The sequence below is a fragment of the Halichoeres trimaculatus genome, unplaced genomic scaffold, assembly GCF_033239565.1.
Source record: "Halichoeres trimaculatus isolate MK-OKI-2021-1 unplaced genomic scaffold, fHalTri1.1 fHalTri1_scaffold_6, whole genome shotgun sequence".
Classification (NCBI taxonomy): Eukaryota; Metazoa; Chordata; class Actinopteri; order Labriformes; family Labridae; genus Halichoeres; species Halichoeres trimaculatus.
This window is the reverse complement of record NW_027437184.1, coordinates 33,835,305-33,857,404: the sequence shown is the minus strand read 5'-3', so window position 1 is coordinate 33,857,404 and position 22,100 is coordinate 33,835,305. Positions and strand designations below refer to the sequence as shown.

At 38.8% G+C, this 22,100-nt stretch overlaps 1 protein-coding gene across 2 annotated transcripts in view; it reads right to left on the bottom strand.

Moving 5' to 3' along the window:
• LOC141791416 (flotillin-2a) overlaps positions 1–16,077 on the bottom strand; it is a 34,174-nt gene extending 18,097 nt beyond the window's left edge. For both annotated transcript variants that reach the window (XM_074671859.1, XM_074671858.1), the window contains exons 1-2: positions 15,860–16,077; positions 6,323–6,404 (exon numbers count right to left, since the gene is read on the bottom strand). In XM_074671859.1, the coding sequence (XP_074527960.1) occupies positions 6,323–6,404; positions 15,860–15,908 (131 nt within the window). In that variant the 5' untranslated portion in view covers positions 15,909–16,077. The remainder of the gene's footprint in view (positions 1–6,322; positions 6,405–15,859) is intronic.
• Positions 16,078–22,100: the final 6,023 nt, after the last annotated feature.

The following is a 22,100-nucleotide window of genomic DNA, read 5'->3' as shown; positions in this document are numbered from 1 at the left end:
GCTTAACAAAAAGCACAGGTCTGGATTTTACTCTTTGGTGAAAAATGTGGTCATAGTAATTAAATTACTGCAGTTCCTCAAGTGGCCACTTGGGGCTGGCAGCAAAAGCCAAACAGTCTCCATAAGGTCTCATGTTAAAACAGCCAAATTCAGAGCAGAAATAAACACATTTGTAGCTGGATTGAAAAAAAAAAAGTTTCTCTTGTTGCTCATTTCTTTGATTTGTACACACAGTGTGAGTAGGGATGGGTATAATTTACATTTGAAACAATACGGTACCAATGCTGGGTGCCTGGCAGTCGTCATCAGTACTAGGGGTGCACCAATCACAATTTTCTGGCCTATCACCGATTTTTAAAAAGCCTGACCTGCTAATACTGACTGGGGCCAATACCGAGTTTTACTTTTTATTGTTTATAACTGACAGCATATGCCTTCAATGTTACAATCTTATTTTATTGAAAATCATCAGAGGTGTCCCAGTCGAATATTGATATCTGATATTGGTCCGATATCAGCAAAAAAACAAGTATCAGTATCGTATCTGAATGCATCTAAAATCTCCGATGTAAGCAGTTTCTGTTACCCATTAGTTAATAATAAATGGGTCAGTTTTTCCTCATACCTACTGTTGCTGATTACTGTTCTTTGTTTGAATAATATCACTTAATCAAGCTTTTTCTAACATGACAGACAAACTACAAAATAAGTAATAAAAGTATGCATGTTTAATGCTGATATCGTATCGGATTAATATCGGTATCGGCCAATTCTCAATGCTGCAGTATCGGTATCGTATTGGAAGTGAAAATGTAATATCGGGACATCCCTAAAAATCATTGAACAATACCTGTGAAACGATAAAATCTTGATGTTTTAACATAAACACTGAAGTGTCCTGAGTTTTAGGTCTCAGAGCAAAAAGCAACAATGGCTGGCTGTGAGACCTTTCCAGAGGTTTATAAAATCAAGTTCATATGTAAGGATGGGCCGATCACCCCTAAAATTTAGGAAATTGGCACTGATCGATCATTGCATATCTAATCAGTACCAGACAGTACCAATGTTTGGTACTTTTGTGTGTTAGTGTGGTAATAATTATTACTTTGTTTAACAATAAAATCTCTCTCTCTTTTTTTAAATTCAACATATTTATTTCTCATTCTATAACCTTGCAATGCTGTGTTCATGTCCAGCGTGGAAAATCTCCTACTCTTCCACTCCTTTACAGTCACAAGGATGTGTTTAGGTACCTAAATATGGTGCTGTTTGATTTTACGCTGATCAGTATTTGGACTATAGATGTAATTTGTTTGGTATACATACAAGTACCAAATTAGGTACCCATCCCATAGTGTGAGAGCAAATCATTTTATTATATCTAATAAGATTTTAAATGTAAAAGAGTGATAAACCTCCAAAACAAGGGGCATAACTAAGCTGTAGCTGTTTTGGCTTCACTCTTTGAACATGAGGAAGTGGAGACACATCTTTACATAGTTAATTATTTACACGTAATGTGACTCCCCGTGATATAAACTCTCTGTTTCTGTTTTCCACTGTAAGTATTGACTGACAGGATTCCTGCTCCATGATGACATTAGTCTGAGATTACACGGGAATCTGACGATCCTTCAATGTGAGATTATGTGAGCAGCCAGATCTGCTTCTTCTTCTTCTTGAATAAAAAGGGATTGTTGTTTTCATTGATGTCAGAGTCATGGGACACTGGAGGCTGATTGCAGCAGGAGAGGAGACTCTCTGGCTAACAGCTCCACCTCCAGAAGAATTAGATCAATGAGTCACAGGCCTGGACATTAACATGATTACTGCATCACAAGCGGGAAGCCACACAGCTCCCCTCTGTGTCCATAAAGCTCCTGAGCTCCCAGCGTACGCACACACACACACGCAGGGCTTTTAGTGAAAGAGGCCGTACTCAGGGGGGACCAGCTCTCCTTATTTTACCATCTGAACCAAACTGCTCATGACCAACATGCTGGGCTGAGAAAGGCTTCCTGAGGCAGCTTGTGTCTCCAAACAGGGAGTTATATGTCCAGCCATGCATCAACTTTATTTGACTGTCCATGTCTACGCTCAGGTTTCCTAGCAACTAAGGACAAAGAGCAGCACTTAAAGGGAAATGGGTTAACCTGACGGAGACACAGGCTGAGACGGGGTGAGATCCACATCAGAGGAAGCAAAGCAGGTTAGCAGAGGAGAGACGAGAGGCAGGCAGACACCAAATAACAAATCAATGAAAACCAGAAGCTCAACAGACAAGAAATAACCACAGGGCTCGGATCAGCTGCTCTGACTAACTGAAATATAACTTTTACTGATCATCTTTGAAAAATGTGTGTGTTTAAATAGCTTCACTTCTGGTCAGTAGAACAGAAAAAGAGTCCCTGCAGCTGATCACATGGTCGACTCTGAGGAGAATTAAAGGCCAACAAACGCAGCTCCACTCAAGTTAAATGAGGTCAGACAAACAGTCTGTCTCCCTCCAACTGCTTCAGCTGTGGTTTAAACATCCTCATTAAGACTTAAGATCAGAGGAAGCTCCACCATTTATTGTTTTTAACTCTGCTTGGTTCTCTTCTACCACTGACAGCCTCAATGATTTTAACTTGAACTCTTCTTTCAACTAAAACACACCAAGAACATATTTTGGACGTTCTTTTTTTTAATATAAAGTGTGTTTCATGGCTGCACTCCAGCTGTCCACGGCTGGATTCATGGAGCTACACTTGAAAGCAGCGAACAGTGAAGATGAGCTTTGTTTATACATTCAGTAAATATTTACTCTTCAAGATTAATTTCTCACTCAGAGTTTCTCATCCTTCAAACACGTCTATAAACATCATTTTCCTGGATTTAACAGATTCACACAGCCTGAGCTAAAATATCAATAACATAAATTTAAATGGGACTATTAGAATAAACAAAAACTGTCACTCTGAAGTATATAACTATGATGAAATTATCTTATATTTGTTATTGTTGTCTAATTCTGAGTGTATACGCAAGAAATGCATGTGTTACAGCCTTGGATAATACACACACACCATGTCCCAAAGAGTGTGTTTAACCCCAGGACGATGTACACAGGACTGACTGAAAATAAACTGCTGATCAATGCAGGGCTGGGTGATGTGGAGGAAAATTCATAGCCTGATTTTTTAGCTGATACAATATATTTCTAGTTTTATTCATATATATTTCACTTTCCATTATCATCCTGTGGTCAATGAGCATTCTTTAATGTGTGATTTTTCTGACCATTAAGCCTGTTATCTTTATTTTTTGGGCTGATTCAATGCTTTTTCTTTTTTTTTTTTTTACCAAATGCCAAATAAGGTCTGCGACTTAATTGCAGCACCACTCTGACAACTTCACTCCTGTTATCCATTGTTAAAATACCGCTAAAAAAACTGAAATCCAAGCAAGTATTCCCTTACGAAAGAAAAATATATTCCAGCATATTGGAAAATATCATGTCATTTATGAGTTAATATATTCCCATATATGAGATTTAGTATTTATATTTTGCAGTATATTGCAATATATGGAAAGCAGCAATCATTTGTATATTTTGCAATATATTGCACTATATTTCATGAATATATAATATATTATATATGTGCCCTCAATATATTATTCCATGTATATCAAATATATAATATATTGGAAAATGTATTGGGAAAAGAATATATTACAATATATTACAATATATTTCAAAAAATATATTGTTACATATATTTTTCTTTTGTAAGAGTTTATTTCTCATTTCAAGTAAAACATCTAATCAGTCCCAATATGAGCTCCATTCACTGACAAGTCTGAGAGAGTGTCTTAATTTAAGATGTTAAAAGACAAAAATGATGCTTGAGTTGCTTGAAAAATAGATTAAAAATGCCAATCTGCCAAGAAGACATAATTCTGATAAGAACACATTATTCTTATCAATAATAAAAAGTTTTAACTGAAGTTAAGACATAAACACTGGCTAAGATTTCAGTGTTTGTAGTGATACAGTCCTGTTAAACTGAACTTACAGCTTGGTGTGATGTTGGAGATGATTACTGGTTCAACACTCATCATCTCCTATGAAATGTCCTGTCATGATCATATTTGTCTTACAGACCCTGCTGGACTACATGATGGTCTGAGTGAAGTGAGACTCTGTGGTGAGGATCTCTGGCTGTAATGTGAACATTTTCAGTACTTCTCTTGTTAAATAATTGTGATAAAGAAAGATGTTCCCTGTGTCTACAGGTGGTGGTAAATCATTGAAAAAAGACATCCTGTTCCTCAGTTTCAACAGCTAACATGTCTTTAACAACATGATGAGCCACTGCTTTGTTAACGTTGCCCCACTTTTCTCTGTCTCTCTGAGGGCACTGCCTCCTGAAAGCAGCAGTTGGTAAATGTTGCGTCACAGTTGGTTTTAGAGCAGGCGGTTTCACACTCTTTGTATCACAGACAAAATGTTGAAAGAGACTCTTTGTGTCTCTCAAATCCTAATCCTTTTATTTGTACATTGGCCTTTGTTGTTATTTACAAAAAAATTCATGCCAATGAAGCTTATTTTGAATTTGACTCATTGTGTCCAAACTTTTATTGTAACCTGTTTGTGTCATCCTCTAAAAAGCTGCGTTTCCACCAAGCAGTTCGGGTCGGTTCAGTACGGTTTGGGACGGTTTGGTACAGTTAAGCCTCATCCCGTTTGCGTTTCCACAGCAAACTGTGCCCTCTCGTGGTGGGCGGCGTGAAAGCCGGATGCCGGAAGCCGCAGCTGTTAAACAATGGCGTGATGCCGTAGCAGCTTACCCCGCTAGATGGAAGACATGCAGCATTTCATCCTCTCTGTGATTAGCATGTAGCTCTTTGATACAAATGCAAACAAGCTTTGTTTCAGAGAGGTCTGCGTGCCACCAGGAGAAATACAGCCGCTGTCAGGGTAAGTGACGATTCTTTTGACCAATCAATGGTCTGCAGTGTGTTGCTCCACCTTCTGAGAGCAGATCAGTTCAGTCTGGCACCCATATGGAAGGGTCACAAAAAAGTAGGCTGGCTTGTCTCAGTTTTTAGGGATCCGTCCCGGGATAAGTCAGTGGAAACGCTGCAAAATGCGCACCATACCGAGATGAACCGAACTGGTCTGCTTGGTGGAAATGTGGCTAAAGTCTGACCCATCTTTAAAGAATCAAACCAACATTTGTCATCCTAACAAGCAGCTTCTCTTAGGTAGCATCACTCCCACCCTCTCTGACTACATGCTGACTCCATGCTGTCTCTGTACACTGAGTGTTGTTATGAATGAGCAGGAGGAGGACGGTGATTTTAGTGGTGAGAAGAGAAATGGGCGAGACCGTAGCTTCAAGTCAATAAATTGTTGTATTGACCCAAATATAGGATGACGCTGATGACGCTCCTGACCAACCTTTGGAAAAAGATTTTGATAATCAAAATTTACTTTGTTTAAAGAATTTTTTTTTTTTTTTTTAAATTCAGAGAAAATCATTGAAATAATAGAGATCTGTGTTTTCAATGTAATTCTGATGACAGCTCTGGTGATGGCCATGCTTTGTTGCATTGTTTCAGTAACAAACTCACAAACTCTCCTGTCAGTGTTTTGGGAATGGCCACTTTGAGGACCATGATAAACTTTTCTTTCATAATTCACATTTTCAGATGGTCTGTTTGGACACGTGATCTTCGGACATTACTCTCTGTAACTTCACATTTTTGCCTCTGCTGCACTGACCAGCGTTACCTTAAAATTAGCGTCACAACTATGCCTCTGTTGTCTGTTAACTCTCCCAACTTTTGGTCCACTTTGCTCTGGACAATCAGCACTTCTCTCCATGTCTCGTCTCCTGTCCATAGCTCTGATAGCTCCTGTCTCTGTGTCTGTGCTGTGATTAACAGATCATCGCAGCCACAGTGAGGTCACTGGATTGGAACTGGACCTATCAGCATGTGTCAATGGTTAGGCCTGATTAACAGATGATCCTACTTTTTTACATTATCATCAACAAAATAAAGTGTCTTATATTCTAGTCAATATGGTAATGTTTTGTGAACAGATACAAAGACTTGATGTATCACCCAGCCCTGGATCAGCAGCACTTGGTAGTGTCTCCACTGTGCTCCGATTAATAGTCTCTTTATTCCCTTGTGTCTGACCAATGAACGTGTGGATACTCTTTCTCTTTACCTTTAGGACAGAGTCTGTGAGAACTATCCAAGGCTTCAAAGCGTGTGAGGGCGCTGAAGCACAGTTTGTGGTCTGGAGCCGGAAGCAGAAAGATCTTACCTCTGGATGTCAGAGATGAGCCACCAGGCCCAGGCCCAGCCTCCCACTACATACGTCTTCTGATCTGAGCCACAGCAGCCACCTGTGAGACAAAAGAGAGGAAACACATGTCCCATGGTTACGACCAAAGCTGGACAAACTGCAACCACACACTCTCAAAACTCTTCAACAAGCAATTTTGGAATCTTTGGGGGTAAGAGTTTTTGAATTTTAAAGGCAAGTCTATCTAAAGGTGGCTAAAGTAACACAAGCCAGCTTCATTTTCAGTGTGTTAGCGTGTGCTACTTTCCAGCTTTCTAAGAGAAGAGTTGGAGACCAGCTGATGAACAGAGTGGAGTCACAGATTTCCCCTCAGCACTGGAGACCAAAAACAAAGCTAAAAGAGAGGAAATCATCTTACACTGTGGTTTAAAGAAAAAGCACAGCTGTCAATCAGTGATAATGTTGCTTTATTGAACCAAACATGTGTTTTCCTTCTGTCATTACTGGGTTAAAATCCTGTTCGTGGCCTCAAACCCAGAGTGTAGAGAAACTGAGAGATCTGTCAGAGAGTAACCTCGTTCTCATCTCCTGTTCATGGTTTCAGTCGATCATGTGCTCTCCAGAAACTCAAAAACAAGCTCCATTCGTCTGACCACATCACCACAACGAGCGCTCCTCTTGCACATGGAGCTTTCACTGTCTGCTTTCCGCTGCCACTTCCACTTTGACGCTCCTCCTCTTCACTCTCACTCCGACACTTACTATGATGGACTGAGTCACTGCAGCCAGGAAGTGTTAGTCTAACTGCCTCATGTCAACAGGACCAGATGTGTAACACCTGCCAGCTCTCTGAATGATAGCTGCATCATTTCTCACTGATCCTGACAGTTTTCATCCAGAACTTCGTCAGCTCTGATAAATCTGCACACGCTGGTGCACAAAGAGGTTTCTTATCATTCTCTAACAGTTCATGTGAAACATCTTTCTTTTGTACAATACACAACAAACATGACTGTGGATTTTCTACTGAGGCAATAGAGACAAGTTCAGTGTTTTATAAGTAAAAATAAGAAAGTCAGGCAGGTATGATCAGTCAGACCCCAGCTTTCATCTTACAATGACACTGAAATGAATCATGTCCTAAATGATGTGATTATTTACATCTTCTGTCATATGCACAAACCGAAGTCTATCTGTAAGGTCTCACTAAACCACGTCTGGACTGTTCATAGGCTACTTGTCTAAAGCTAAAGCTCTGTACATTCTGCAGAAATTCAAGAACTCTTGCACCTGACGTCTTTAAATGCATGTTTTTATTGTGATGTGAAAATGTGAGAGTTCAAATAACACATCAGAGGATACAAGACCAGATTAGAGTTATGAAATGGTGAAGAAAAACTGTTCAGAGTTCAGTATACAATACTTGTTTTGGGCTAAAATTGTTTTCTTTTACAGGTTGAAATAGTTTTAAAAACATGATGAAAAACAATTTAATAAAGTCCAGATCCTGATCCTGCCATGAAAACATCCTGACATATTTTCTCCAAATCGCCCCCTAGTGGAGAACACGTTCCTTGGTCAGAAGCAGAGTTTGCTGATGTTTACGCAGCAGGTAACACTGCAGAAAACTGACAACTGATCATCTGGGATCAAGAGACAGTCACCCGAGGAACAGGTGAGCTTTGATTTCATCAGTCTGTGCTGATGGAACAAGGAGGTTTGAGCACTGAGAGACTGGTTTTTATAAAAATCACTAAAAGAAATAGCTCAAAAATAGAACATTCATGTTACTTTCATTGTTAAAGTGGACATATCATGCTTGTTTCTCCTTTTCACTATGCCAGACTAGGATGCCTGTAAAGCATTACTGCCCTCAGTACAAGTCATTTAGTTCCTTCATTGCCCCACAATAGCGTTCTCAATATCCTCATTTTAGGCCATTCTGAAGATCTCGTTGAAACACTCCGTTTGGAGAATGACCTCCAGGAACCTCGCAACGTCACAGCCCTTTGTGCTCTGATTGGTCACTTCTATCAGAGGGGCGGAGGAGGTAGAGCCAGGGGGTGGTTTTTGCAGCGTGGTAGTATTTACAAAATCACCACATTGGATGGAGCAGACCGAGTGAGTTTGCTGTTTGCCAAAACTTCACTTTAAGGCATTGATAGCACTAATAAAATGGCAGAGTGTAGGATACGTCCTTTTATATTGGACCCCGAGTCAGACCTGGACGGTTCTGCAGCTCAGGAGGAAGAAAATCCACCTGGACACAGATCATCTCAGGACGCTTCAGTGTGGTGAGTCAAACCGGTACTGTAACATGTATAGGTTATACGTTTATACTCGGCTCTTGGTGGGTGTATCCCTCGGTGGCGGTTGTGTGACTAACTGACTTCACAGAGGAGGAGCTGCTTTATCAGATTACTCCAATAAAAAGAAAGGATCCTCGTGTCGTCATGAAGGTCGAAATCCCGAAGCCAAATGTCAATGACCTATTTTCAGAGGCATCAAATCTCGTTCTAGGATATCAGAAAAAATACAATATCTCATTTTTTGAAAATTCAGGGGGTGAAAGGTCTTGTTTTCAAATTTATTATATCATTTCTAAGTATTAAATCAGGGATCAGCATGATATGTCCCCTTTAATGATACTGTTCAAAGCTGCTGGTCCATGGTCATTTTCACTAAATGGAATTTGGCCCTCTTTGAAAAAAGTTTGAACACCCATGGTTTGAGGGTTTGTTGAATAGCTGTAACATAATTTGTACAGGACCATTGCGCTGAGTCTATTAAAATAAAGTGTTTTCTCTGGGTTTACAGCTTAAGGGGGTTGCAGCGTTAGCGGCAGGGGGTGTGTGTGCAGGAAAGCGAGTGTTGCATCTTCACAGAAAAGACACTGGGAGATGTTTCTTCTGGTGTTTCCCCAGCTCTCTGTCTGCTATGAATAAGTTGCTTCTCTGTTTGTATATTTGCGTAGGTGTTTGTGTGTCCATGAACTGGGGGTGGAACTTTACTGTGCGCGAAACAGCAGCAGGAGAAATGTAAATGCGACAGTGTACAGACAAATGACATCCCATCATGTAAATTAGAGTAATAGCATAGAGCTGAAACGATTCCTCGAATGATTCAAGGTATTCGATTACAAAAAATACTCAAGTCATTTTCTCCGCCTCGAGGAACCGTTTAATTTTAAAAAAGATCAAAGAGTGGTATTTCAAATAGAGCTGAGGCCATATTAAGAGAGTTTTCAGACCCCTCAAGCTAACTCTTATACAAAATAGCAACTAGCAACAAATCTAGCTTCTTTTCTGGAGTTTGGAGACTAATGGGTCATTCTACGAAACAGGTGCCATTTGGGTCCGCAACATTTGATGAGATGTGCAAGGCACAAAAAATGTGTCAAAGTGTGTTTACAAATTTTGGAGCTACCAAAGCAAGTGCTCTTTTTGACATGCTGTATCAGAAAATTCTATTTCTTAAAGGGAAAATTTTTCATTAGAAAAATAACTGCTCTTTAACGAAACAAAAATGTATTTTATTCGATTACTCGATTAATTGATGGGATTTTCAGTAGAATACTCAAATACTAAAATATTCGATAGCTGCAGCCCTAGAATAACATAAGGCTATTTAGTCTGTTAAATAAAAAAAAAAAACAAGACAAAGACCTGATTTATGAGAGTGGAAACCTCAAAATGCTTCTGCTGTGTTCTAACACTATATGAAAAAATATTTAACTTGACTTCCGGGGGGCCTCTGTTTGTGTTATCACTAACAGGCTCAGGTAATTATTCAAAGTGAGTCTCCCAAGAAACCGACGATTTGGTTTCAGTGAAGAGGTTTTTTTTTTTTTTTTTTTAAATGACCAAAACAACAATTACATCACAGCTTCATCGTGGAACTGCCAAGTCAGTGTCCCTAATGTGTCACTACACTTTGATAAATAATTTACTGAGTTTATCAGTCATAGAGTAACGTAACTGACTGATCAGTAGGTGAGCTTCCTAAGAGTGATGATGTCCTCTCCACTTTTCTCGGAAAGGCCTGAAAATCTGACCATAATGCTTGTTCTAACAGATTGTTTTGAGAGGTAAGCATTGTTTGTGTTATCAAATATATTATAAACACTCCCTTTCTTCTACTTGGCTGTAACATGAAAATTACGAAATAAAAAGTCTTGTCTGGCACCAGAAATAAACAAAAAAGCAATGTCAGGGTGTGAGAAACCACTTGTTCTCAAGGGGAAACGCCACAAGAAAAATCAGATGCTGTGGACTCTCTATGATGTGACACTGTTCACATCACATCCACCACAGACTGTCACACAAATTTCAGCTGCACTAAACTTTCTGCACCCCTTGGTCAAAAAAAGGATCCAGAGTTATGAAACAGAAGTTGTGGATGTGTTTTGAGTTCCTTCTTTGATCACTCACACATCACACTGGAAACATGTGATATTCAAACTTCATGTGCTGTCGCTGAATGAATTCACAGTTTCAGAGGTATCAAAGTGAGAGTGAGAGCTGTGTGGAGCTGAAGTTTGGTAAAGTTGCCAACACTCCTGGCCCTCCCCTCTGGCCCCAGCCTGATGTTTTAATCTGCAGAGTTTAGTGTGACATTCCCAGCTGTCACGCGTTAACGGACCGACAGAGGGGGGAGGAGCTGGGAGGACTATCTTTACTGACACAGTCTCCCACCATGGCCACAAGCAACAGCAGGATTGTAAACACACATAGGACACACACACACATCGCTCTACATTTCTGTCATCAGAGCTAACTCTATACAAATCTTTTTAAGACCTTTTAACGAGATTTCAGTCAAATACATCCTTTATATCAGAGAAAAAGTTCTCTTTCCTGATGTGACGGAGCGACATCCTTCAGGAAATAGCAGAGTAACAATGTGCTGACCAGGAAAGAATAGAGCACGACTTGGAAAGTGAGCAATACTCTCAATTTGATGATGATGATTGATAAACTGCATCATCCTTCATATTGACAGTCCTCAACATATGAGTCTGAAAAAGAAAGATCCACAACTTTTAAGCTCCCTCTATACACACTGAGAGGTATAAAGATAGAATTGAACACACAGTGCTAAAATATAGAGAAAAGCTGTTTGAATGCCTTTCTGATTAAACCCCCCCCCCCCCCCCCCCCCTCCAAATGTCACCGCCATCTAAAGCTGCAACAGTCTGAATCCTATGGACCGACTTAGAGCCACACACCATTTTAGCTCTCCAGTCCATACCGCCGGCATAACTAGGATTCCTGATGGCATTTATGGCACAGAGGCCAGAGGAGGGGCTTCACACGAATGAATGAGAGTTTACACAGACAACAGATTCCTGTCACAACAAGTGGCTGCAACACACAACCTCCCTACACATACGTTTGTTTCACATTCATGGAATTACGTAAACCCTGAGATCAAGCCCTGCAGCTCTCGCCCACTCATCTCTGCTCCCAGTCCCCTGTGTGTTCACCAACACGCTCTCAAAACGTGTTTACAATGGAAAGTCCCAAAGCTGGCTCGCTCATTTTTTTTTTTTTTTGATGAGACAAAAAAGAGCGCCGACAGATCCAGTTACAGGAAAGCTTTTATGCAATACACACACTCACAAAGTGGTGCAAGAGTTTCCAACACAGATAAGGTCAACAGCTTCAGAAAGAGAGGTCTGAGTCTGCTTTAGATCAACATCAGTTCAACGACCGGAGTGAGACAAACTGATCTGCTTCCACTGAGGATGGGTGTCTGAGATTTCTACGGAAGCCCAGAGGAGATATAGGGGCTGGGGACTGAGAATTAACGTCCTAGATCCTGGGATGAAAATTTAAATTCTGACTGAAACAAAAACCTGACACAGTTATAGAGTCTGTAGGTAAACAACCTCACATTAGTTTGCAGAGTGTTGCCAATATCAACATGGATTTAGTTCTCCCTGAGAGTTTCTGACCATATAATGTGTGTAGGGATGGGTACCTTACACATTTGAAACGATACCCAGTACCTGGCAATCAGTACGGGTATTTAATGGTACCAATTTTCTGTACTTTTTGTGTTTATGTGGTAAAAAATATCAATTTGTTTAATCATAAAAAATATATATTTAACACAATTACTTTTCAATATATGACCTTGCAAAGCTGTGTTCATGTCCTGCATGGAAAATCACCTACTCTTCCACTCCCTCACAGTCACAAGGATGCATTTAGGTACCTAATTATGGCACCTTTTGATTTTACATGAAACGGTACCCAGTACTTTCGACAGAATTTGGTTGGTACCTCCAAAGTACCTATAAAAGTACCTAATTCGATACCCATCCCTATGTAGGCCTGTCACGAAAATTAATAAATCAATTAACCGAAGGATAAATAATAACGTCCTCTGTAAGTTTGCCAGCCTCGATAAACTCACATGTGCATGCATGTTTGTTTTCCTCCTCTCTTTCGACCAAAGAGGCTGAATGAGAAGATGGCTCAATACGTCCATCTTTCCTAACATCGGGGTGCATAGGTTCTATAGCGGATTTAGCAGATTTATAGCGGAGTGAGCATCTGTCAAAAATGCGATCTTTGGGGTGAAGACGGGGCTGCTAGCGCGTACACACGGAGCTGAAGCGAGCATCCTGAGGGGTAAGGAGGAAACACACGCTAATATGAGTGATGGCACCAAAGATACAGTTTTTAAGCTGCCTGCCATAGTCCCAGTGTGGGAATATTTTGTTTTTATCAGAATGAACAAAGTGTGAGCTCATGAACACCAACGAGCTGATATGTCGCATTTGTTTGAAAATAGTGGCGACGAAGAAGAAGAAGGGGAGGTGCAGCGGAGCCTTGTTCTTTGTCAACCCGCTCTTACTGAGGCTTTTGGTCTGCAAAGTAAACAGAAATAAAAGCGCCAAATGGTGGGCGCTCAAAGACAGCTACATTGCCAAAGAAATGCAGCCCTTCAATACGGTTGAAAGCCAGAAATGTTAAAAATGTTTGACAGACAGAACGGATTGACTGGGAAAAAGTACATGTTACAAACAATTCAGGAACTGTATAAACTCCCTTTTATTTAGGCTACAGTTTTTATTGTTGTTGGGTTTTTTTTGGAGTTTCTTTTTTTCTTTAGAGACAGGGTCTATGTTTTATTGTTTTTGATTAGTATTAATTATTTTCATTGACATGTATTTTTTTCTAAAAGAGAGTCCATTTCATTTTATTTTATTGTATTTTTTTCTCTTTCTTGTTTGTTAAATTTATTATATTTTTTGTTTAATTTATTTTATTTAAAAGATCCTGACCTTTTAATTACAGTTAAATACTCTTAAGAAATTAAAGTTTCTTGCTTTTGATATGGTGTACTCACTTTATTATCCCATTTACCATAATTACATCAATGAAAAAATGGAAAAAAAAAAAATCAAAATAATATTGACAATAATATAGTTTATCGGCAATAATATTTTGGAAAATTATCGTCTAGCAAAATTTGTTATCATGACAGGCCTACCTATATGTGTGTGCAAGTATCACTCCAGGAAAAATGAGCAGTCTATATACCACGACTGTGCTTGTTTTCATTAAGGTAGTATGATGTTATGATGTCCTTACGGAAGTAGTAATTAACCAGAGGGACAGTCCCAGCAGGTGTAGGGTAGCACATACAGTAACTGTTAAAAGCAAGAATAGGAGGAGATAAAATTTACAGAATAAAGAAAACCTGATGTCTCTTGATGTGTAGCTACATTGGGAAGGAAGTGGACGTCAGGCTACCTGTGTAGGCTCTTGTGCCAAAAAAAGGGTTACTCAGACCAAGCACTGTGGGGTATAAGGAAAGAATTGTACTACGTTATTTTCTTTATGGCTGGCCTGTGTTGGACAGTCGACCACTGAGGTACTTCAGCCTCCAATGTGTCATTTGTGCTCAACACAAGGAAACATTGGAGTGACCAATGACACACAGGACGAGGGTGCACAGAGGAGCAGTGTCTTCTGTTTTGAAGTTTTTTTGGTTTTACAGTTGTTTACTTTTAAGACCATCATCTTGCATAAGTGCAAATAAAAAGCAGCGGAAGGGTTAGAAATGATTTTGAGCATTTGCTCGAGGCACGGTTTTCGAAAATATAAGTAGAAAAATGCCTCCTCAATTGTTTACTACCCCTATTACCCCGTCTCAATTGCACTCACGGAAGATGATGGTCCCAAATCCAACATCTGATTATTACTTTTGTTTTGAAAACCAAAAACCTTCTGAACAGAGGACACCACTCTGCGTCTTCTCATGCATCACCGGTTGCTTGTTTGGATTCTCTGTCCCTTTGTTTCCTTATTCTCTTCCTACCTTAGCCCCTCCCAGCTCTTTAGCCTAGCTACAGCTTGCATGTTCTACCCAGAGTACTTTTGTGAATTGTAATCAAACAGGGGGGGACCCTGCTACACATTTTAAATGCTAGCCCATAGCATTCTTGGTTACAGTACATCAGTATTACTCCAGGGTGACAATGTATGAAATATTTGGACTGTCGAGAACATTTGAGATGATGTTTGGAATAATTTAACTGCTATACACAAGAGATGGCAACATAATTTAATCCATCTTTTAAGATTGCAAAAGAGTGCATAAAATGTATGGCTACATGTCCACCTCGGGCTTCCATAGTTTGCATCCAGTTGTTTCCTGTACCAGATTTTATAACAACCAGGCCTCTGACTTTGTTTACTCTGTAGGGTCTGTTTGTACAGAGGTAGGTCTCATGTGTCCTGTATCAGTGGTACATCAGCTGCTGAGTTAGTCATGGCTTCTCTTGTAATCTAATTAAATTTGCTGTAGTCCTCCTACCGCAGAGATCCACCATGTTGTTCCTCCACCACCCATGAAAAACAAACAGCATGTACAAACTCATCCAGCAACATATCCTACATCTCAGTTCAATAAATGTGCCAGAAACAGCGCATTTAGCATGAGAAAAAAGCACAAATGAAAGCACTTGATAGGCAAAAAAAACACAATGCATGTCAGAACAGATGAGGAACCAAAGCCCACAAAACCACTAAAATACAGAGAAATACTCAATAATGATATAATAATAATATATTAATAATAAAAATAATGATAACACGCTTAAGTATACTTACCAAAACATGACAAACTAGTTTATTTGAGAGGGAAAGCAGGTGGCTTTATCAAGAGAAAGTTAAATTAAAGGGAGAGAAGGATAAATACTGGCAGTATGGCTCGTCTCTTAACCATCTTTTGCTTGCCGTTTGTCCCTGTTTTACGTATACGTACAGGGATACGTATAAATGTGCTTTTTTTCTGTCCCATTCGGGGATGGACGTCTTTCCTGCCTGAGTACATTACACGGATAGGCTGGTTAAGGTTGGTTGTTCCATGTTTATGCAATGTCAAGCAATAATACATTTTTGAAAGGAAAAAAATACTGAGCTTAAGATAGATAATAAGAGTGTTCAAATGATGTTCAGTTTCCCCCCTATGAGCCCTTCACCGAGCCTCGCGAGCCTCACGAGCTCGAGGAGCAGAAACACATCGTCTGAACGTTACCTGAAACCACAAGGGCCTCGTTTGGTCCAACGGTGTGGCAGTTTCCCATTTTACCGACAGAAAACACACGGCTCCAAACCCACTCGACGCATAAAAAGAATTGTTACTTATAAACACTATTTCCGACGATTTTTTGCAGCAACTCTCACTGATCAATATTTTTTTCAACGAACAGTCGCGCGACGAGTTGCCTCAAGCACGGCAGTGAGGGACGTATTTCCGCCCTTTCCTTTCAAAATAAAAGACGGTAATACACGAGTTAAATGAAATCCGCATCTGCTCCCTGGAATAAGCAAATACAGCGGCAAGATTCGTGAGCTAATGTTATAGGAAAAAAAATATCGACCAACATAAAAAATCATGATGAAGAAATTTAAACTTTTTTTTTTTTTGCTGTAGACGCAATTTGTTTTCCTAACTTTTTTTGAAATTACATGCACACAATAGACAAGAAAACAAAATGTTGTGATATTTTATTTTCATTTTAATCTTAAATGTACACATTAACAGCAAACCATCTGCTAAAAGACATTAACACAAGAGCTTTGACAAATTTAAGTAATCTAACAAGATAATTTCCCTTAAGATAATTCCCTTTAACAAAGCATGAATGTTTCATATATATATATATATATATATATATATATATATATATATATATATATATATATATATATATATATATATATATATATATATATATATATATATATATATATATAAGAAATCCTAATCATTAACACATAAAAAAAAGTTTATACCATCTTTAAGTTTATTTGAAGTGTTTCTTTCCATCTCTTTTAAATGGAAAGAAAAGCTGATAGATTTTCTTTTTTTAAAAAGGACACAAAAAATTAGATTCCACATTATACAAGCTGGATATCACTTAGAAAAAAAATAGACTAAGCGCATGTTTCTTTACTCCATATGGTCTTAAAAAAAAAAAGTAAATGAAAATTGTATGCATCTGGGAAAAGGCTTACTGAGATCAAAAATCTATTTTACAAGATTGCCCTGGCTTGATACCAGAAGCTGCATGTTGCAGCAAAGTTTAAACTAACAGTACAAAAATGTGAAATATGTAAACATGTTCTGGATTAAATAGGTCAAAGCAAGAATCAGAGCAGCTACAAGAGGCAGCATCTTCCTAATTTGCCTTCAGTTTGTTTTTTGAAGGCCAAGCTCACTCATACCCCAACTAAGGAACTCTGTTCTTCTCAATGGCTATTCTTTATTTCACATATTAAAATAAAGTAAAATGAAATTACTTAAACATTTAAATACATACTTTTAAAAAATAAGAAATAAATTAGGAAAACTAAACGTGAAAAAGAATTGGTTAAAGAAATGGTTAATACATGTCAATACATGATTAAAAATCTTGGTATTTTACTCATTTTAACGGCTGGATTTAAATTCTTTGATTTTTTTTATCATCTTAAATTTAACTCACTTTCTTTTACTTAATGTCGAAAATAGACTAGCAGATGACTTGACATGACTTTTTTTTGGACTCTAGCACATCTCTGTTAACACACTTTTTGTTTGCTGTGTTAGTAGAACACACACACACACACCCCCCCCCAACTCGAATTAAATTCTTCTGGGTTTTATTTTGGAGACTAGTCGGCATGGGTGTTTTTCATTATCTGCAACTTGACTCATCCAATCAGGGACCCCTCCCCTTTATTGTGCCCCTCCTCCACAGCAGAGGGATACGATATCGCATAATAAAAAAAAACGATGGGCGTGGTTGTTTAGATTTCCTCTCACGCATGTAACTTACACAGGACTGTCAGTAATTTTCCAAAGAGGTAGAGTGGAGCTCCGCCATTCTGTGGTGGGCTGGTCAAGTATTGATAAGGTTTCTTTTTTTTTTTTAATTAGGTCAGTGTTGACTTTGAAAGCAACAGTTGTGATCCTGATATGAGGAAAAATATCCGAGTCAGTTAGGATCTGTAAATGCACACCTGGGCTGCGTCCCATTTTGTAGCAGGTACTTAATTTGGTTAAATATGAAAATATCAGTCTTTCTCTGATTCCTAAATCTCACATGACAGAAAAAAAGCTTTGGATGTGATTGTATTTTATCAACCACAGGACACCAACCCAGAGGAAAGTTTATCACTGTCATTCATTCTTTTGGCTGAGTGGAAGCATCATTATGCAAAGCAGCTGTGCAAATATTTTACTTATCAAATGTGTGTATGTAAAAGAGTATACCTGCACATTTACTATAATTTACTTCCTAGAGCTGAGTAAAATCTGAGTGGGTATCCACAGCACCTCTTGTATGCAGCCTTTTTATAATCACTTTTATCAGACAACATGACTCCTGTCAGAGGAATGCAGATAATAACACCTTACAGCGCCCACGACTACTTAGTGAACCAGCTGATTAGGTCAAGGGTGCTGGGTGAGAAAACCTGGTCTTTAGTGGGACTCTTGAATTGAACAGGGGCAGAGTGTGCTGTTTGCCTGTCGTTTGCACTTAGAAAAAACATGTTTGGCCCTGAAATAGACCAAAAAAAGTTTCTTCAGAAACAGAATGCTGAGGTTAGAATATTCCTCTTCCTCCTCGTGTTGTCTTGTTTCTTCCCTATCAGTGTCTGTGAGTCATATTTTCCATGTGGCCTGCAGATGCACATGTGAGAGCTGAGAAACCAAAGGACAAAACATGCTCCAGGGCCGGAGCAGACTCAGGCCCTCTACAATCAGCCTGTGAATATGTGACCATGGCTACAGCTGCATTCACAAACATGTCTGATAGGATGAAGCAGGAAGTCCTGCTGCTCTCTGCAGGGCTTCGTGGGTACTGCTGGTTCCCTGATCATTCCAGGGCAGAAACGTCTGGATTACAAACACATGAGGAAATCATCAAAACATCTGGGGCATTTAAGACATTGTTGGCATGCAGACTTCTTTATTCAACAGTCTATCTTCAAACACACACAAAAAACTCAACCCTGACAATAGCTGTTCTACTATTACTTACACTGTGATTTAAACACAGCTATGTCATTTAATAAGCTGCTGCATGAAGTACCTGCTTCCTCCAGCAGGTGGCCCACATACACAAAACACCACAACAGATGGAGTGATCTGCATTCATTCTTACCTGTGCTTAACTTTATCAATAGTTCTGTTGATGTCCTTGGACTAATCATTAGATCACAAGACGGTGTAAGCTGCAGGAGTAAAAAGTGAATAATCACATCTACCCATGTACTTTTACTTTCCCTTGAGTGTTTTATGTTTTAAATATTTTACCCACCAACATTTACTCATGGAATCAACCAGTGAGTTAAAAAAAAAAATACACATTAATTATCGAAATACCTCCTCACTCTTAAAATAAGCAACACTTACCTGACAGGTCATGATATAAATCTAATTTCGAAACCTATCAGGCCAACTTTTTCATAAATTCCTTGAATTGAGGACCATTTTTTGTTTCAAGAAATGTACCAAGAACATGTTGCCATCTGAACGTGCAGCCATTTTTTCTCATTATAATCCTCATACTAACAGGCCTGTCTACAGAGCCAGCCATGACTTGCAGAGATGGTCGTCCCAAAGTGCAACACTGACAAAAGCCATGTAACAATGACCAACAACTCCAGCCTTGATAAATGCATAGTAAAATCACTTCACACGTGACTGTTTATGATTATATTACAACCATCAGTTTGAGTTACTGTGATTTTATTATGTTTGGGCGGCAGAACTTTCTTCTGTCTCCAGCACACTCTACGGTCATGTTTTGTACTCAAAGACTGGAGGAAAAGTTTTTAATGTGCTCTTTATAAAGCACTAAAAAATACATTTAAAGTCTCTGCCAAAGTGTATATTCAAGGCTCTACTTCTGGACTCAGGGACTCAGGGACTTGTTTGACTTTAACAACAGCCAAACAATAACAACAGTTATTGAGACACTGGAAAAGAAAACGTTCACCTCTTTATGAAGAACAGACAACACCTGCGGCTCAACTAACGAAAGCGTTACATGTTGTTTAATGGAAAAACCTGTCCAATACATACCGGTACTCGCATGGGGCTCTTACACAGCTTGTCTGACACTATCTGCAGCTTAAGAGTTCACTTCCAAAGCTAGATTTAAAATATCCCAGTGATGGACAGACATTCAGACAGGGCAAAACTGACAAAATAGAAAGTACTTTGTACTTAAAATACAGTTTAAATATATCTTAAATGGACTTTTACTGAGGTAAAAAGTCATTAGAGGAACATTACATTTACACTAGTCAAATATTTCAGTCATCTTTTCACCTCTGTACGCTGTATCTGAGGTTGTTTCTTATTGTTTCATATTTTGACCCACTGTGAGGCATCACAAAGTTTACAACCAACATCAAGACTGAAAGAATAACATCTTAGGCCTAAATTTGACTTTGTGTAAGGCAGCCTTTTATTTGCACCTCTTTATTTTTGACTTTGTGGGTTTATGCGATACCTATGTCATTCTATATAAGTTTGGAATATGGATGATCTGATGTCTCTATTGTTTTTGTACTTATTTTCCAAGAGTGTTTCCTTTTAAGAGTGCTTTTCAGCTTATTTTATTTTTCTTTTCTATTTCTTTTATTATCATTGATGTGTGCAATTAAATGTTTATTGCTCTGGTTTATTTGCTCTAGGTGCTGCCCTGTTGGTTGTGGCTGCCTGTTGCAGCAGCTCTGTCTTCTTTGTCCATTTTTTTTTTTTTTATTTAATCTCTTTTTCATCATCTTTGTATTTGGACTTGGTCATTCCTTTGTAAGGTTCATTTGTTGGTCATGGACACCAAACTGGTTTTGTCTTCAGTGATATTTTTACTACTTTTCTCCTGTGTTTGTCTGGAGATCCCACATGTAACCATGGCTGCACTGTTTATATGTGAACTCAGCTGTTAGCAGCCTGTAGCATGTCAATGCTAACTGGTGCAAGGCCTTATGTCTACCCACAAGGTGAGGAGAAGAAGGTGAGGATGACGTGCTGGTTCTCAGGTGTGAGCTAACACACACATAAACATGCTCCTGTCACAGTTTGTTGAATTTGCTGCTGGAAACAGATTTAAAATGAGTATATATTTTTAATTTTCAACATCTGATAATGTCTAATTCTATATGGGCTTCAAATGATTTCCAAACCATCAAATTCTGTTTCTCTGAGATTCTTCACCTTTTATTTGGGGTTAACAGGTTGTATGAGTAGTAATGTAGAAGCTGTGATTTTTGTAATGTTGATTTATAATTTTCATGTGATAATGTTTGCCCACCCATTCCCTGAATAACTAAGTCTGTCTCTAAAACATCAGCTTGTTCTCTCTGTAACAGATTAGTGCCAGTACAAGAAATCAATAAATATCATTCTGGGAAATGAGCCTAATTACAAAGTTCGTTTATGAGGCCAAACAATAGGCTGCTTGATAAAAAGCCCCTCAAAAAGCTTCTGTGTGGTTTTGACTGTTTCATGGTTACATATTCAAAGAACCTTTAGTCCTACAACTCCTCCTGATAAAAGTCAGGAATGTAGTGTGTGTGTGTGTGTGTGTGTGTGACCACAATGACCTTGCTTCAGATATGTGTTATGGCACGTGTTGCCTGTCTTAATGTAAAGGATAGTGACTCTTTTTATCTTCAGTGAAGGGGCTTTAAGTTCATGTGGATGCTGAGATTTTGGTACCGCAGAGGCAGAGCTCATGAAAATTGGCATGTTGGATATATGTAAGATTATTTAGAGTGAATGATTTGAATAAATAATCTTTTTTGTCTTTTCACGTGACTGATTTTCTTTCCTGTATGGATAAAAACTTGACACTTCAACGTTCAAATGTGTAAATATTGTCATAGAAAACAAAAGTTAAGCGTAAAAAGAGGCAAAATCTTGCAGAGTGAGATTTTTTTTTTTTTTGTTAAAAAAGAGTCTTTCACAGAATCAGTATTGTTGTTTGAAAGGTGCAGATTGCCTCATTGTTTGGCCAAATACAGTAGGTAATAAGGACTTAATGAGCTTTTCAGAAAAAGGCCAAACCTTCCTGGAAACAGCTGAGCTTTATAACCGACACTAACTTCTCCCTCTCGTGAGCCCAGGAGCTGCCACATGCTGGAGCGTTGTTGCTAAGCTAATCATTAAGGATAATAAAAAGGAAGGTTATATCACCCACTGTCCTTATATCCCAGTAAACCTTTCCATGGAGTCAGGGCCCAGACGAACGACAGTGGTGGCACGGACAGGAGCC